The 18,679-nt window shown below is 43.9% G+C and overlaps 1 protein-coding gene across 6 annotated transcripts in view; it reads left to right on the forward strand.

Annotated features, from left to right (window-relative positions):
• pltp (phospholipid transfer protein) overlaps positions 1-18,679 on the forward strand; it is a 114,167-nt gene that overhangs the window by 79,395 nt on the left and 16,093 nt on the right. For 5 of the 6 annotated variants that reach the window (XM_080205111.1, XM_080205110.1, XM_080205108.1 and 2 more), the window contains exons 8-12: positions 6,157-6,248; positions 9,752-9,928; positions 10,019-10,078; positions 14,853-15,023; positions 18,230-18,297. In XM_080205111.1, the coding sequence (XP_080061237.1) occupies positions 6,157-6,248; positions 9,752-9,928; positions 10,019-10,078; positions 14,853-15,023; positions 18,230-18,297 (568 nt within the window). Of the gene's footprint in view, positions 1-6,156; positions 6,249-9,751; positions 9,929-10,018; positions 10,079-14,852; positions 15,024-18,229; positions 18,302-18,679 lie in introns of those variants that run through there. The other variant, XM_080205113.1, reaches the window with a different exon arrangement.

Consider the following 18,679-nt stretch of genomic DNA (forward strand, 5'->3'; position numbering starts at 1 on the left):
CTTCCCTCTGGTGAATACTGACATAAAGTACTCATTTAATACCTCACCCATTTCCTCTGGCTCCAGCATAGATTCCCTCCCTTCTCCTTGAGTGGGCCAACCCTCTTGCTTTTTATATATGTATGCCTTGGGATTTTCCTTAATCCTGGTGACCAATACCTTTTCATGACCCCTTTTAGCCCTTCTTACTCCTTGCTTAAGTTTCTTTCCACTTTTCTTGAATTCCACACTTGCTTCGTTCCCAGCCTCCTAGCTTTGACAAATGCTTTCTTTTTCTCTTTGACCAGGCTCACAATATCTCTCGTTCTCCAAAATTCCCAAAACTTGCCATACTTATCCTTCATCCTTACAGGAATGTGCTGGTCCTGAATCCCTATCAACTTATACTTGAAAGCCTCCCGCATGCCAGATGTTGATTTTGTCCTCAATCTACATTCTTCAGTTCCTGCCTAATATTGTTGTAATTAGCTTTTTCCTAGTTTAGCACCTTAACTTGAGGACTACACCTACCTTTATCCATCAGTACCTTAAAGCTTACTGAGTTGTGGTCACTGTTCTCGAGCTGTTCCCTTACTGAAACATCGACCACCTGGCTAGGCTCATTCCCCAATACCAGGTTCACTATGGCTCCATCCCTAGTTGGACTATCTACATACTGTTTCAGGAAGCCCTCCTGGCTGCTCCTTACAAACTCTGTCCCATCCATACCCCGAGCACTAAGTGAGTCCCAGTCAATATAGGGGAAATTAAAATCTCCCACCACAACAACTTTTACACCTTGCCAAAATCTGCCTGCATATCTGCCCCTCAATCTCCTGCTGGCAGTTGGGTGGCCTATAGTAAACCCCCAACATTGTGACTACACCTTTTTTATTCCTGAGCTCTACCCATATTGCTTCACCGTATGAGCCCTCTGAGGTGTCCTCCCGCAGTACAGTGGTGATATTCTCTTTAACCAGTAGTGCAACTCCCTCACCCCTTTTACATCTTCATCTATCCTGCCTGTATCGTGGAATGTTAAGCTGCCATTCATGACATTCCCTTAACCAAGTCTCTGTAATGACAACAACATCGTAGTTCCTAGTACTAATCCAAGCTCTAAATTCATCTGCCTTACCTGTTACTTCTCACATTGAAATAAATGCACTCCAGTCCACCAGACCCTCTCTGATTAGCAATCGCACCCTGCCTGCTGTTTCTCTGAATCTTACTGGCCCTACTCTCTGATTCCCCTTCTAATTCATCTTTGCTTTGGTTCCCATCCCCCTGCCAAGCTAGTTTAAATTCTCCCATCTGACATTAGCAAACCTATTTAGGAACACTTGCTCAATAAACTCCCCCAGAATGTAACGTAGGTATCATTGTTCAAAAAACAACCCCAGACGGTAATGTAGGAATCATTGTCCAATAAGCTGCCCCAGATTGTAATCTAAGAATCATTGTTCAATAACCCCAGAGAAAAATAAAGCAGATAAGTGATTCCTTCCAATGGACAACAGAGCCAGTCTTAACTGGTATAGGACAGTTGAAATTCCCAGGGAATGTTCAAGGGAGAAACACACTACATATAGCAGTAAAGAGTCCACATTCTATTCTGGAAACTTCCAAAAACTCTAATCAAGGCTCAGGAAGCAGGCTAGCAGGACTGTGTGAGAGAATGGGGAATAATTACACCACGCTTGTAAATGGACCTGGGAATGGCAATGTGGAATTTACCCAGGCCTGTTCATACTGGGTGGAATTTTCCTTTCTGTAACTGAATTCCACGGCAGCAGGAGCATGGAGGAAGGATGCTTCCTGCAGTAGAGGCCACTGTGAATTCATGTCATATCCAGCAACTCCAGCCTCAGTAAATATCTATCGGGAGATTTTGTGACATTGTGTGTGTGATCAGAGGTGGGGGAAGGGGTACTGGGTGGCATCAGTTTTAAAAAGCATTCAGAGGGACATCACTGCCCTTCCATTGAAGGAAACTTTGAGGTGGGGCGGGCTATAAACAAACAAATAATTGATGCGTGCAAAAATGGAACAGCGATAATTATGGGGGATTTTAATCTGCATATTGATTGGATGACCCAAGTCGGACACGGTGGGCTTGAGGAAGAGTTCTTGGAATGCTGTTGGGATAGTTTCCTTGAACAGTATGTAACAGAACCTACGAGGGAGCGAGCTATCTTAGATCTGGTACTGTGTAATGAGGCAGGTAGAATTAGGGATCTTCTTGTGAGGGATCCTCTTAGGACGAGTGATCATAGTATGGTTGAATTTTTGATGCAGATGGAGGGTGAGAAAGTAGGGTCTCGAACCTGTGTCCTCTGTTTGAACAGAGGGGAGTATAATAGGATGAGAGCGGAATTGGCGAATGTAGATTGGGGGGCAGATTGGTTGGTAGGACGGCAGAGGAACAGTGGAGGATTTTTAAGGAGATCTTTTTCGGTACTCAGCAGAAATATATTCCGACGGTAAAGAAGGACTGCAGGAGAAGGGATAACCAGCCGTGGTTATCAAAGAAAATAAAGGAGAGTATTAAATTAAAAGCTGATGCGTTCAGAGCGGCTAAAAATAGTGGGTGTTTAGAAGATTGGGAATGATTTAAAAAACAACAAAGAATGACTAAGAAGGTGATAAAGAAAGGAAAGATAGAGTATGAAGCTAAACTAGCTCTAAATATAAAAAATGACAGTAAAAGTTTTTACAAATATATAAAGAAGTAGAGACTGGCTTGAGTGAATGTTGGATCCTTGGAGGACGAGAGGGGGGATTTAGCAGTGGGCGATGAGGGCTGAGGCTTTAACTAAGTTTTTTGTGTCGGTCTTCACAGAGGAGGACACAAATAGTTTGACGAATATTAAAGATAGAAGGATAGTAGGAGATGAGGTCCTTAATTCGATTACTGTCACTAGAGAGGTAATGCTTGATAGACTAACGGGACTGAAGGTAGACAAGTCCCCGGGACCGGATGGAATGCATCCCAGGGTTCTGAAAGAAATGGCAGAGGTGATAGCGGATGCCTTAGTAATTATTTATCAAAATTCACTGGACTCCGGGGAAGTGCCGGAAGATTGGAAAATGGCTAATGTTACGCTGCTGTTTAAAAAAGGTAGCAGACAAAAGGCAGGGAATTATAGGCTGGTTAGTTTAACGTCTGTAGTGCCTCACTACGGAGTGCCTCAAGGATCTGTTCTGGGACCCTTGTTGTTTGTCATTTTCATAAATGACCTGGATGAGGAAGTGGAGGGATGGGTAAGCAAGTTCGCTGATGACACGAAGGTCGGTGGTGTTGTGGATGATCTGGAAGGATGGCAAAAGTTGCAGCAGGACATAGATAGGATGCAGGACTGGGCGGAGAAGTGGCAGATGGACTTCAACGCGGATAAATGTGTAGTCGTCCATTTTGGCAGAACCAACGGGATGAACGAGTACACTATTAAGGGCAGAAGTCTGAGTAGTGTTGAGGAGCAGAAGGATCTTGGGGTCCGGGTCCACAGGACTCTTAAATCGGCCTCGCAGGTGGAGGAGGTGGTCAAGAAGGCGTATGGTGTACTGGCCTTCATTAATCGAGGGATTGAGTTTAGGAGTCGGGAGGTAATGCTGGAACTTTATAAGACCCTTGTCAGGCCTCATTTGGAGTATTGTGCGCAGTTCTGGTCGCCTCACTATAGGAAAGATGTAGAAGCTATTGAAAGGGTGCAGAGGAGATTTACAAGGATGTTGCCTGGACTGGGAGGCATGCCTTATGAAGTTAGGTTGAGGGAGCTGGGACTCTTTTCCCTGGAGAGACGAAGGTTGAGAGGCGACCTGATAGAAGTTTACAAAATGTTGAGAGGAATAGATAGGGTGGACTCTCAGAGGCTATTTCCCCGGTTTGAAATGGTCGCTACGAGAGGACACAGATTTAAGGTGCGGGGAGGGAGGTTCAGAAGTGATGTTAGGGGTAAGTTTTTCACTCAGAGGGTGGTGAGTGAATGGAATCGGCTGCCGTCAGTGGTGGTGGAGGCGAACTCACTGGGGTCTTTTAAAAGACTTCTGGATGAGTATATGGGGTTTAATGAGATTGAGGGTTATAGATAGGTCTGTAGGTTGATAGGTGATGTGATCGGCGCAACTTGTGGGCCGAAGGGCCTGTTTGTGCTGTAGTGTTCTATGTTCTATGTTCTATGTAGTTGGAAAAATGCTAGAATCCGTCATCAAAGAAGAAATAGCGAGGCACTTAGAAAAGAATGGTTTGATCAAGCAGATGCAACACGGATTTGTTAAGGGGAAGTCATGTTTAACAAATTTATTGGATTTCTATGAGGATGTGACTAGTGCGATAGACAGGGGAACCGGTGGATGTGGTGTTTTTAGATTTCCAAAAGATGTTTGTTAAAGTGCCTCACAAAAGGTTGCTGCAAAAGGTTAGGGTGCACAGAGTTGGGGGTAAAGTGTTAGCGTGGATAGAGGATTGGTTATCTAATAGGAGGCAGAGAGTTGGAATCAATGGGTGCTATTCTGGTTGGCTTTTGGTGACTAGTGGAGTGCCGCAGGGATTGGTGCTGGTGCCTCAACTATTTACCATTTACATAGATGATCTGGAGGAGGGGGCTGAGTGTAGGGTAACAAAATTTGATAATGACACGAAGATGAGTGGAAAAGCAAATTGCGTGGAGGGTGTGGAAAGTCTGCAGAGGGATCTGGATAGGCTGAGTGAGTGGGCAAGGACCTGGCAGATGGAGTATCATGTTAGCAAGTGTGAGGTTATCCACTTTGGTAAAAATAATAGTAGGAGGGATTATTATTTAAAGGGTGAAAAGCTGCAGCATGTTACGGTGCAGAGGGACCTGGGGGTCCTTGTGCACAAATCGCAAAAACCCAGTCTGCAGGTGCAGCAGGTGATCAAGAAGGCGAATGGAATGTTGGCCTTTATAGCGAGGGGGATAGAATATAAAAGCAGGGAGGTCTTGCTGCAACTGTACAGGGTACTGGTGAGGCCGCAGCTGGAGTACTGTGTGCAGTTTTGGTCCCCTTATTTGCGAAAGGATATATTGGCTTTGGAGGGAGTACAGAGAAGGTTCACCAGGCTGATACCGGAGATGAGGGGGTTAGCTTATGAGGAAAGATTGTGTAGATTGGGCCTGTACTCGTTGGAGTTTAGAAGGCTGAGGGGGGATGTTATAGAGACTTATAAGATAATGAAGGGGCTAGATATGGTAGAGGTAGAGAGATTCTTTCCACTTAGAAAGGAAACCAGAACTAGAGGACACAGCCTCAAAATAAGTGGGGGGGGGGAGGTGCAGTTTAGAACAGAGTTGAGGAGGGACTTCTCTCAGATGATAGTGAATCTCTGGAATTCTCTGCCCATTGAGGTGGTAGAGGTTACCTCGTTGAATATATTTAAGTCATGGGTAGGTAGATTTCTGATCGATAAGGGAATTAAGGGTTATGGGGAGCAGGTGGGAAAGTGGAACTGATCCACTTCAGATCAGCCATGATCTTATTGAATGGCGGGGCAGGCTCGAGGGGCTAGATGGCCTACTCCTGCTCCTATTTCTTATGTTCTTATCTTTCCTGCTGCACAATACAGTCTGTGTGTCTAACGAAGAGCATTAGGATAAATACTGGGGCTGTAATTGGCAGTGCTGCTGTCAAGTTAGTGTTAGTCAGTAACTGCTGTCACCCTCTGTGTATTCAGCAAACTCTGGGTACACACTCCTAACGCACGTGCTCATACCCTCACCAAGATGGCGTTCAGTGTGGGCCATTCCGGAAGCCTGTGTGCGTTGTATGGGTGCCATTTGGCAACACAAGAATATCTTTGGAAAACAGTGGTAGCCAGTGTTACACAGTCCACACCCTCCACTCTCCCACTCCATTGCTTCATGCTGGGTGAGCCACTCTCCTTGTTGGGATTCTTGAACAGCCTGTGCATGGTCTCCAACAATAATGGGACTGAATCACTCCTCTTTATCACTGTGATAGAATCTGTTTTATCCGATCATGGTCTGTGTTCCTGACTACGATCAGCAAGTTAGATTCAGTGTTTATACTCAGCTGGCGAAAGCTGATTTCTGGGAATCCAGGCTTTTGCAATGTTAGTGGATCCACAGAGTCAGTGCTGCTGATTGTGATGATAATCAGCCTCCTGGGATTTTTTATCTCCTTTCTTTCTCTATAAAGTGCGATCACCGGTGGATCAGTACGTAGGAATTGATTATTCGCTCCTCAGTGACCCAGATGTCCAATCTGACTGGATGGACATGGAATTCAAGGTAAGGCCTTTATTCAGCTGGCAGCTTCCAGATACTCGTGTCATGTCCCTCAGGGAGGAAGAGGTAAAAAAAGCCACTGGGTTTGATTATTAGAGCATCCCTGACAGGTAGGACCCAAGCTATGTTTCCAGCAGGTGCAAAGCCCCAGAGCAACCTGGTAATCGGGGGCGGGGGGTGGGGGGGACAACTACACCCTGCCCCTTCCACCCTGCCCCTCCCACCCCATTCTGCTGTTGAATTTCCTTCCCAAGAATCTCCCAGCCTCCTTCCCTCACTGAGCCTTACTAATCAGCCATGTTCAGCTATCTGTACCCAGCATTGGACCAAAGTTGTAGCCAGACATCCTCGGTGTGTAGTGGAATCTGGCTGGCTTCCAATGGATCCAGGCATTCTCACCAGGTAGCTTTGGTGAATAGATACTGGACGAGCTTGGGGCGGGTTGTGGAACTGAATTCAATAAATCTGATGATATATAGGCTGGCAGCAGAGCATTGACCATGGAAGAGTTTTAAAGTTCACTTACTACTGTCACAAGTAGGCTTACATTAACACTGCAATTAAGTTACTGTGAAAATTCCTTAGTCGTCACACTCCGACACCTGAGGGAGGATTTAGCATGGTCAATGCGCATAACCAGTCTTTTGGACTGTGGGAGGAAACCAGAGCACCCAGTCAGGGGGAGAACATGCAAACTTCACACAATGACACAAGTCAGGAATTGAGCTTGGGTCTCTGGCACTGTGAAGCAGCAGTGCTAACCATTCATAGAATCATAGCAATCCTACAGTACAGAAAGAGGCCATTTGGCTCATCGAGTCTGCACCAACCACAATCCCACCCGGGCCCTATCTCCATATTCCTACATATTTACCCACTAATCCCTCTAACCTACGTATCTCAGGACACTAGGGGCAAACTTAGCATGGACAATCAACCTAACCCGCACATCTTTGGACTGTGGGAGGAAACCAGAGTACCCGGAGGAAACCCATGCAACACAAGGAGAATGTGCAAACTCCACACAGACAGTGACCCAAGCTGGGAATCGAACCCAGGACTCTGGAGTTGTGAAGCAGCAGTGCTAACCACTGTGCAACCGTTAAGATGTCATGAATGATCTTCAGGGAGGGCAAGTCTGCTTTATCTGTGACTGTAGCTTCATGTGATCTGGTTGCCCCTTATTGCTCTCAATAAGGACATAAGAAATCGGTGCAGATTAAACAATTCAGTCTCTCAAACTTCCTTCAACATTCATTCAGGTTCTGAATGATCTACTACCTCAACTCCACTTCCTCACCCACTCTCCATATCCCTGAGAGACCAATATCTGTCTCTCCCACTCTGAAATATAATACCGATGGAGCATCCTCTGGAGTAGAGAATGCCAAATATTCATAACTCTTTGAGTGAAGAAATTTCTCCTCATCTCAATCCTAAGTGATTGGCCCCTGATCCTGAGACTGTGTCTCCGTGTTTTAGGTTCCCTGACCAGCAGAAACAACCTCTCAGCATCCACCCTATCAAATCTTGTAGATTTCAGTGAGATCATCTCTTGTTCTCTTAAACTCCAGAGAATATAATCCCAATTTACCCAGCCCCTCATCATAGAATAGCCTCTCATCCCAGGGACCAATCCAGTAAACCTTCACTGTTCCACCTCCAATGTAAGTTTATCCTTTCTTAAATGTGGAAACTAAAACTACACAGTATTCCAGATGTGGGCTCCCTAAATGCTGTACAATTGGAGCAGATTTATTTATTCATGTATTCCAATCCCCTTGCGATTAAAAGGCCAAAATGCCATTTGCCGTCCTAATTTTCTTTATATATTTTTGTGACCAAACAAAGGATAGATGATAAAGTACACTTCATGAACCCACCAAGTTTCCTTAGACAGCACCTTCCAAACCCACAATCTGTACCATCTAGAAGGATAAGGGCAGCAGATACCTGGGAGCATCACCACCTGCAACTTCCTCCCTAAGTCACTCACCATCTGACTTGGAAATATATAGAACATTACAGCGCAGTACAGGCCCTTCGGCCCTCAATGTTGCGCCGACCTGTGAAACCAATCTAAAGCCCATCTAACCTACACTATTCCATTTGCTTATTCAAGGATCATTTAAATGCCCTTATTGTTGCTTCTTCACTCTTGCTGGGTCAAAATCCTGGAACTTCCTCCCTAACAGCACTGTGAGTGTTCCTACACCTCATGGACTGCAGCAGTTCAAGAAGGCACCTTCTCAAGGGCCATAAGATCATTAGATAGAGGAGCAGAATTAAGCCATTTAGCCATTCAATCGTGGCTGATATTTCTCAACCTCATTCTCCTGTCTTTTTCCTGTAACTTCTCATCCCTTTACCAATCAAGAACCTATTGCTCTCTGTGTTAAATACACTCAATGACCTGGCCTCCACAGCCTTCTGTGGCAATGAATTCCATAGATTTGCCACACTCTAGTTGAAGAAATTCCTCCTCATCTTGGTTCTTTAGGGTCATCCCTTTACCCTGAGGCTATGCCCTCAGGTCCTAATCTCTCCCATCCACTCTATCCAGGTATTAGGTCAATTAGGGATAGGCAATAAATGCTGGCCTAACCGATGAACTCCAAATCCTCCACATCTCAGGGATAAATATATATTTAAAAAGTTGATGCAAATGAAAATGACTTATTCAATTTCTGTGAAATAGTAATCAGGCCTAATATGTGTATGTGAGAAAGGTGACAGCTGGAATATCAGTTCACAAGCACTGCAAGTTAATCATGGAGACCATGTCTAAACTCAGCATGTATAGCAATAACTTCCAGTTAGCCCAGTCTGTGAATGACTCCAGATAATCTCTGAGCTGTAATCTACTGGACCTTTTCTAACAGTGACAGTTTATTCCTGATCAGTAAGTATCTGGTTTTCACACATATCAGTAGAGCCGATTCAACCTTGGACAGCTTTGACAGATTTACTTCACTTTGGACAGGGACAGCTGCATCAGGTCAACCCTTCTGCAATTGTCAACCCTGTTCCTTTATGATACCTGGTTCCCTCCATATTTACACTGGGAGATATTTATAAAGCCTCTTTCGCAAGATCATGAAGCTGAGTGAAGTGTTTATATTAATGTCGCTAATGTTGCAATGTAGGAAGCACTATGTCCAGCAATAAGAGTGGGTTTCACTCCTGATGTGAGTGAGTTTCAATCTGGTTTCACTCCTCATGTTAATGAGTTTCAATCTGGTTTCACTCCTTATGTTAATGAGTTTCAATCTGGTTTCACTCCTGATATCAGTGAGTTTCAATCTGGTTTCACTCCTGATATCAGTGAGTTTCAATCTGGTTTCACGCCTGATATCAGTGAGTTTCAATCTGGTTTCACTCCTGATATCAGTGAGTTTCAATCTGGTTTCACTCCTGATGCTTGCTGAGATTGAAAGGCAAATGGATTTTGGCCACACCCTGTTCTGCTAACCTCCCGTCTCTTGGGAATTCTGCTCCTGTTTCAGGGAATGTTCTACCCTCTCAGGGATGAGAACGATACATTGCTGAATAATGCAGTCATACCTCTTGTGAAGGGTAAACAGCGAATGGTGTACCTCTCGGTGTCTGAGTACTTCCTTGATTCCGCCATGTACTCCTATTTCAAAGCTGGAGTGTTGATGACAGAAATTCCTGAGAGCAAGGTACAGCTCCTCATCGTTACAACCTCATGTCTTACAAAATAATTTACTGACAACAATACTTTAACTTCCTCATTCCTCACTTGTCCTCAGATGTCAATGGATCTTTCCTATTTACTCAGGACCACATTCTTTGGAGCAATCATTCTGCTGGTAAGTAAATTATAATGACATAGAACATAGAACATTACAGCATTTACAACCGCAGCAGGCAGGGCATTCCAATCCCTCACCACCCTCTGGGTAAAGAACCTACCCCTGACATCCGTCCTATAACTACCCCCCCTTAATTTAAAACATGGACTATTATTGCTCATCCCTCTCCGTCTGTTTCCTCCTGACTGTGATGTTTGTGGTGCTGGGGCTGTTTTTGCGTTTCTCTCAGTAGTCTGACTGTCTCATACAGACTGCAGGAGCTGGAAGGAGTTAAAATGATTACTCCCTTAAACAGACAGCACAAAGTAAAGTACTTAGTGCTCATGGAATGGCTCAGAGCTCCATATCTGCCACATGATATAGTTACCAGTGCAGTGTCACATCTGTGATGAGGATGGTGATAGTAGTTCAATGCCCAGTTTTACGAATACATTGATCGCCTCAGTCTTTGTGGAGATTGTGCTCACAGACCAATTGAAACAGATATCTATCTGGATCAGGGCTGATGATATTGAAAGGAGGAATCTGAGTTAATTCTGACCTGGTTTGTACAGCAGTGGGTACCAATCTTTCATCTCACATCACCCCTACACTTCGACCATACCTTTTCACCCTTATCCTTTGATCTCAACCATCACCCTGACATTTTCACCTCATTCTTTCAGCCTTACAGTTGGGATCAATGACATAGGAAAGTAAGAGTTGAGAATCTACAGACAGTGTTTCAGGAGCTCGGGATGCAAGATCTCAAAGATGGTCATCTTAGTATAGACAGGTCAGGCAAGAGCAGGGCAGAGAGCAAGGGAAGTCAAGATTAAACTGCATTGATTTCAATGCAAGAGGCCTGCCGGGCAAGCAGATGAACTCAGGGCATGGATGGGTACATGGGACTGAGATATTATAGGTATTTCTGAAACATGGCTAAAGGAGGGATTGGACAGGCAGCTCAATGTTCCAGGGTACAGATGTTATAGAAAGGATAGAACAGGAGGTTAAAGAGGAGGGAGAGTTGCTTGTTTGATTAGGGAGAACATCACAGCAGTACTGAGAGGGAATGTTTCTGAGGGTTCGCCCACTGAGTCTATATGGGTAGAACTGAGAAGAAAGAAGGGGGAGATCACTTTAATAAGGTTGTACTACAGGCCCCCAAATAGTCAGCAGGAAACTGAGGAGCAAAAATGAAGGAGATTATAGGTAGCTCCAAGAAAAATAAGGTAGTAATAGCAGGGGACTTTAACTTTCCCAACATTGACTGGGACAGCCATTGTATTAGGGGCTTCGTTGAATGTATTCAGGAGGAATTTCTCATTCAGTATGTGGGGCAAAACTTGACCTCCTCTTGGGAACTAAGGAAGGGCAGGTGACAGACATGGTAGTGAGGAATCACTTTGGGACCAGTGACCATAATTCCATTAGTTTTAAGATAGCTATGGAGAAGGATAGGTTTGGCCCAAAAGTTAAAGTTCTAAATTGGGGCAAGGCCAATTTTGATGATATTGGACAGGAATTTTCAAAAGTTGACTGGGGGAGTCTGTTGGCAGGCAAAGGGTTGGCTGGTAAGTGAGAGGCTTTCAGAAGTATGTTAACCGGAGTTCAGGGTAAGCACATTCCTTTTAGAGTAAAGGGCAAGGCTCATAGAAGTAGGGAACTCCGGATGACTCAGGATATTGAGGCCCTGGTCAAGAAAAAGAAGGAGACATAGGACCTGCATAGGCAGCTGGGATCAAGTGGATCCCTTGAAGTGTATAGAGGGTGTAGGAGTAGAGTTAAGAAAGAAATCAGGAGGGCAAAAAGAGAGATTGCTTTGGCAGAAAAGACGAAGGAGAATCCAAAGAGCTTCTACAAATACATAAAGGGTACATAAAAGAGTGTACAAGTATAAGGGGTATACAAAAAAGTATATTGGGAGAGAATAGGGCCTCTCAAGAATCAACAAGCTCATCTATGTGCAGAGCCACAAGAGATGGATGGGATCCTAAATGAATATTTCTCATCAGTATTTATTGTTGAGAAAGGCATGGATATTAGGGAACTTGGAGAAATAAATAGTGATGTCTTGAGCAATGTACACATTACAGAGAAGGAGGTGCTGGAAGTCTTAAAGCGCCTCAAGGTAGATAAACCCCTGGGATCTGATGAAGTGTATCCCAGGACATTGTGGGAGACTAGGGAGGAAATTGCGGGTTCCTTAGCACAGATATTTGAATCATCACCAGTCACAGGAGAAGTGCCTGAAAATTGGAGGGTAACAAATGTTGTACCTTTGTTTAAGAAGGGCTGCAAGGAAAAGCATGGGAACTACAGGCCAGTGAACATACATATGTAGTGGGTGTCATCTGCAGTGCAGTCGATGTTGTCTACATGAACTCTAGCAAAGCCTCTGACAAGGTACCGCATGGTAGGTTGTTGCATAAGGTTAAACCTCACGGGATCCAGGGTGAGGTAGCCAATTGGATATAAACTTGGCTTGATGACAGAAGACAGAGGTGGTTGTAGAGGGTTATTTTTCAAACTGGAGGCCTGTGACCAGCAGTAGGTCTCAGGGATCAGTGTTGGGTCCACTGATATTTGTCATTTATATTAATAATTCAGATATAATTTAGGAAGCATGGTTAGTAAGTTTGCACATGACACCAAGATTGGTGACATCATGGACAGTAAAGAAGGTTATCTGGGATTTTGATCAATTGGGCCAGTGGGCTGACGAATGGCAGATGGAGTTTAATTTAGATAAATGTGAGGTGATGCAGTTTGATAGATTGAACAAGGGCAGAATTTACTCAGTTAATGATAGGGCATTGGGGAGAGTTGTAGAAAAAAGAGATCTAGGGGTTCAGGTTCATAGCTCCTTGAAAGTGGAGTCACTGGTGGCCAGGATGGTGAAGAAGGCATTTGGCATGCTTGGTTTCATCGGTCAGAACATTGAATACAGGAGTTGAGACATCTTATTGAAATTGTATAAGACATTGGTTAGATACTTGGGTTACTGTATACAATTCTGATCACCGTATTATAATAAGGGTATTATTAAATTAGCAAGAGTGCAGAAAAGATTTATTAGGATGCTACCAGGACCTGATGGTTTGTGTTACAAGGAGAGGCTGAATAGACTGGGACGTTTTTCCCTGGAGTGTAGGAGGCTTAGGGGTGATCTTATACAGATCTTCAAAAGGGGCATAGACAAGATCATAGTCAAGATCTTTTCCCAAAGATAGGGGAGTCTAAAGTAGAGGGTACAGGTTTAAGATGAGAGGAGAGAGATGCAAAAGAGTCCAGAGGGGCAATTGTTTCACATAGAGTGTGGTGAGTGTCTGGAACGAGCTGCCAGAGGTAGTAGAGGTAGCAGAGGTGGGTACAATTTTGTCTTTATAAAGCATTTAGACAGTTACATGGGTAAGATTGGTATACAGGGATATGGGCCAAATGTGGGCAATTGGCACTAGCTTAATGGCAAAAACTGGGCGGCATGGACAAGTTGGGCCAAAGGACCTGTTTCCAGGCTGTAAACCTCTATGACTCTAGATTACTGAAAGTCCCATATGCTAGTGAGTATAGGAACAGCAAGATACAGGCTGGAGAAATAGGAGCCTGCCACATTACTGGAGCATTGGGAGCAATAGTGGGATGGGAGGGGCCTGTAAAATCAGGTGGGTTCCATTTGAACAGAGCTGGGACCAATGTCTTCAAAGAGATGTTAACTAGTGTCACTGGAAAAAGTTTAAGTTCATTTGGCAGGGGAAGCCCAAGGATCCAGGATGAAGACTTGGACAGGAGAAATAAGATGCAATGAGGACTGGGGAAGCTAAATGATATGAGAATAAAGATTAGTCCAGTAATAGGCAAAATCAGAAAGTGGGGAAATGAAAGGCTGCCTAGGACACATTTGGATTGTGTATGCATAAATGCAAGAAAAGTTAGTAAATAAATTTTGCGAATTAAGCATCCCACTGGAGGAGAAGGAGGCACCACAAAATCCCCATCCTCAATGATGGGGGAGCCCAGCACATCAGTGTAAAAGACAAGGCTGAAGCATTTGCAACCATCTTCAGCCAGAAGTGCTGAGTGGATGATCCATCTTGAGGTCCCCAGCGTTACAAATGTCAGGCTTCAGCCAATTCAATTCACTCCAATTGATATCAATAAATAGCTGAAGGCAGCTGGACATAGCAAAGGCTATGGACCCTGACAATATTCCAAAAACAGTACTGAAGACTTGTGTTCCAGAACTTGCCTTGCCCTGAGCCAAGCTGTTTCAATACAACTACAACACAGGCATCAATCCAGCAATGTGGAAAATTGTCCTGTACACAAAAAACTGGACAAATCCAACTGGGTCAATTACTGCCCATTAATCTACTCTTGATCATCAGTAAAGTGATGGAAGGGGTCATCAACAGTATTATTAAGCAGCATTCATTCAGCAAGAACCTGCTCATTGATGCCCAGTTTGGTTCATTAGGGTTACTCAGCTTCTGACCTCATTGCAGCCTTGGTTCAAACATCAACAAAAGAGCTGAATGCCAGAGGTGAAGTGACTGTCAAGGCAGCACTTGGCTGAGTGTGGCATTAAAGAGCCTTAGCAAAGTCTGTTATGTTTGCGTGTGTTGGAATAATCAAATCTGGCGATAACGAGGGTGCCAATGAGAGTTCCAGCAGCAAATGGGCTGAGACAGGGGCAATCAAACCAAAGAGAATTGGGATTGAATATATATTAAATGGAATATCTTTGCAAGTTTTAACCAAGCTTTTTCTTCCCACCACTGACACCAAGGCGCCAACTTCATCAGCTAAGGAAGCTCCTCTACTGTTGGATTTGGCAGTGACATCTGCCCCTCGATGCACCATCAAGCCATCTGGGGTCACTGTTACTGTCAGCGCCCTCATGAATGTTATTATGCTCCCACCAAACGCCAAGCCAGTAACGCTGTCCAGCATCATCATGGTAAGCCACTTCATTCTTACTTTGTGCAGAGTTATGTCTGGATCGCACAGTTCCATTTGCCACGGCATGTTGCAAATATCAAAGAGTGTCCAACAGTCTCTCAGTGTCCCTGACAGTCTCTCAGTGTCCCTGACAGTCTCGCAGTGTCTCTGACAGTCTCTCAGTGTCCCTGACAGTCTCGCAGTGTCCCTGACAGTCTCGCAGTGTCCCTGACAGTCTCTCAGTGTCTCTGACAGTCTCGCGGTGCCCTCGACAGTCTCTCAGGTCTCCGACAGTCTCTGTGTTTTGATAGTCTCAGTGTCCCTGACAATCTCTCAGTGTCCCCAGTAGTCTTCCAGTGTCCCCGACAGTCTCAGTGTCCCTGACGATCTCTCTGTATCCCCTATAGTCTCTCAGTGTCTCAGACAGTGTCTTAGTGTCCCCGACAGTCTCGCAGTGTTTAATAGTCACATATAGGAACAGGAGTAGGCCATTTAGTCCCTCAAGCCTGAATTCCACAATTCAATCTGATTCTGACTGATCTGTAGCCTAACTCCATGTACTTGATTTTGGCCGATATCCCTTAATACTGCTTAACAAAAATGTATCTATCTCAGATTTAAAATTAACAATTGATCTAGCATCAGCTGCTGCCTGTGGAAGAGTATTCCAAACCTCTACAACCCTTTGTGTGTAGAAGTGCTTCCTAACATCTCTCCTGAATGGTCTAGCCCTAATTTTTAGATTATGCTCCCTAGTTCTAGAATGTCCAACCAGTGGGAATAATTTATCTACCCTGACTTTTCCTGTTAGTATCTTGAAAGGAACCATTGGACCCATCATGTCTTTCCTGGTCAAAGAAGACCCATTTTATCTTTATTCTTTCATGGGATGTGAGCATCACTAGCAAGGCCAGCATTTATTACCCATTTCTAACCCTTGAACTCAGTGGCTTGCTAATGTCAACCACATTGCTCTGGCTCTGGAGTCACACGTATGCCAGACTGGGCAAGGGTGGCAGATTTCCTTCCCCAAAGAACATTAGTGAACTGGATAGATTTTTCCGACAATGTTTGAATCTAGTTTTTAAATCTAGATTTATTAATCGAATTTAGTTTCCATCAGCTGCTGTGGTAAGATTGAACCTAGCATTAGCCTGGGCCTTTGGATAACTAATCCACTCCATCATTGCCTCCTGACCTGTAGTTCACCACTCATGAAGTAGATATGAAAGATGTCTTCAGTGTGGTAACAGTTTCCGCCTCTGACATCTTTCTGACTATGAATTTCTGGATCAGACAGATCACTGTCTGGTGAAAATAATGTGTCCTCATCTCACCTCTCATCCTTCTACCAATTATTTTAAATCTATGCCCTCACCCCCAACCCACTTATGCACTCCTCATCTAAAGTATATAGATTATTCCTACTTACTTTGTCCAGATCCCTTGGTGACATCATCCCAAAGCACGGTGTTAATTTTACGTGTACACTGACAATTCCCCAACTGACCTCACCACCAGCTCTCTCCACTTTCACACTGTCTATAAATTATCAATTGCTTATTGGATGTGGGTATCACTGATATGGCCAGCATTTGTAACCCATCCTTAATTGCGTTGGAACTAAGTGGTTTGTTAGGCCATTTCAGAGGGCAGCTAAGAGGCAACTACCTGCTGTGGCTCTGGAGTCACATGTAGGCCAGATTGTAAAAATGGCAGATTTCCTTTCCTAAATATTTTTAAGACGCGGGTTGATGGGTTTTTGATAAGAGAGGGGATTAAGGGTTATGGGGAGAGGGCGGGAATGTGGAACTGAGCCACGACAGATCAGCCATGATCTTATTGAATGGCGGGGCAGGCTCGAAGGGCTAGATGGCCTACTCCTGCTCGTATTTCTTATGTAAAGGACATGAGTGAACCAGATTTTTTTTTAACAACAGTTGACAATGGTTTCATTTACTTTCAATGACATCAAAACCTTTATGACTTGCTCGCTTTATTCTGTCTAATATCTCACTCTCTTCCTCCTTCACTAAATCATCATTATGGGCCTTTTACATTTGTAAGGTTCATGCCCATACTCTCCACCTTCACATGGAGGTTATCTGCTTCATTACCCTCTTCCTCCTGACGTAGAATCATAGAATCTCTACAGTACAGAAGGAGGCCATTCGACCCATCAAGTCTGTACCGACCATAATCTGACCTATGCACTACTCCCATAACCCACATTAACTCACTAATCCCCCCTGACACAAGGGTCAAATTAGCATGGCCAGTCTATCTAATTTAGAAAACACCTTGGGATTAGACAGTCTCCCAGTGTCCTGAGTTTCCTGATGTCCCGATACTCTGTCAGTGTCCCAAAAAAATGTTCTGAACACAATTCCAAAGCCACTCCTGAAGGGGCTTAATAACATAAATCCCATTTCTCACAGCTCAATATAGCAATCCTTCTCTAGATCCCAGACACGCTGCTAAGATTATTGAGCTGATCAGCTAACCTACAATAAGATACTACACTAGAATTGTCAGGAGGTGGTATCAGGAGATGAACACAACACCATTATATCTCATTTCTCTTCTGAGCCATGCAACATATTGGAACTGTTACTCTCTGTGTTAGAACAGAATAAAGTCTGACAACACCAGGTTTTAGTCCAACCTATTTATTTGATAATATTCTCACTAGCTTATATTATCAAATTTTATCAAATATTATCAAATATTATCAAATAAATAGGTTGGACTAAAACCTGGTGTTGTCAGACTTTTTACTGTGTTTACGCCAGTCCAACGCCGGCATACCCACATCATTAGAACAGAATCCCCTCAAAGAGAAAGACTGGGCCACTCCAGCACACGCTGTATTCTAAATAACTAAAACATGCGTTAGATATAGATTATTGAATCCCACAGAAAGTCAAGAGGAACATGGAAAGTGCAGGGGTGAATTTAAAAAGGAAACTAGGAAAACAAAAAGAGGTAGTGAAAAAATATTGACATTCAAAATCAGGAGAAACCCAAAGATGTTTTATGAGGTCCAGAAGAGGAATGGAATTTGAGCACATTAAATTTTCATTCATTAACTTCATTATGCATTGTGCCACTGTGTATAATACTCTGTGTTCCCAAACCATGTTACAGCTTCCCTATCTTTATAAAACATTGCATCATCTCATCCCAAGTGACAATCTTAGGAAACATTTGGATTTATTGTTGCAGGAATCAAGACTGAATGCAAAGGTGTCTCTGAAGGGGAAGAAGCTTGCAATTAAACTAGATCTCAAAAGGTAAATATTTGGCTCCTGTACTGTATGAGAAAAGTGAGACTTTATAGCCTCCCATGTATCTGAATATTCACTAGATTGCACTGTATGGTGGTGGTTTGGATCTGTGGCTCCAGTCTGCAGAATGCGCTGCTCGATAGTCATTCTCAGGATGATGAGGTCCGTACAGTTTTGATCTTATTCTGACAGGTGACTACAAACAGCCAAACCAGTGACTGACAGGGTGAAACTGGCTGAAATATAACCTCAGGAACAAGCAGGAGCTGCCACCCACAAGATAAGAAATGAGGAAGGAGCCATGAGCCTCCAATTATTTTTATCAGCCGTGAGATGTGCTGTTACTCCCAAACTCGCACGTACAATTTGACACCAACCTTTGTCGAGG

The sequence above is a fragment of the Carcharhinus amblyrhynchos genome, chromosome 16 (assembly GCF_965287045.1).
Source record: "Carcharhinus amblyrhynchos chromosome 16, sCarAmb.v2.hapA, whole genome shotgun sequence".
In the NCBI taxonomy this organism is placed as follows: Eukaryota; Metazoa; Chordata; class Chondrichthyes; order Carcharhiniformes; family Carcharhinidae; genus Carcharhinus; species Carcharhinus amblyrhynchos.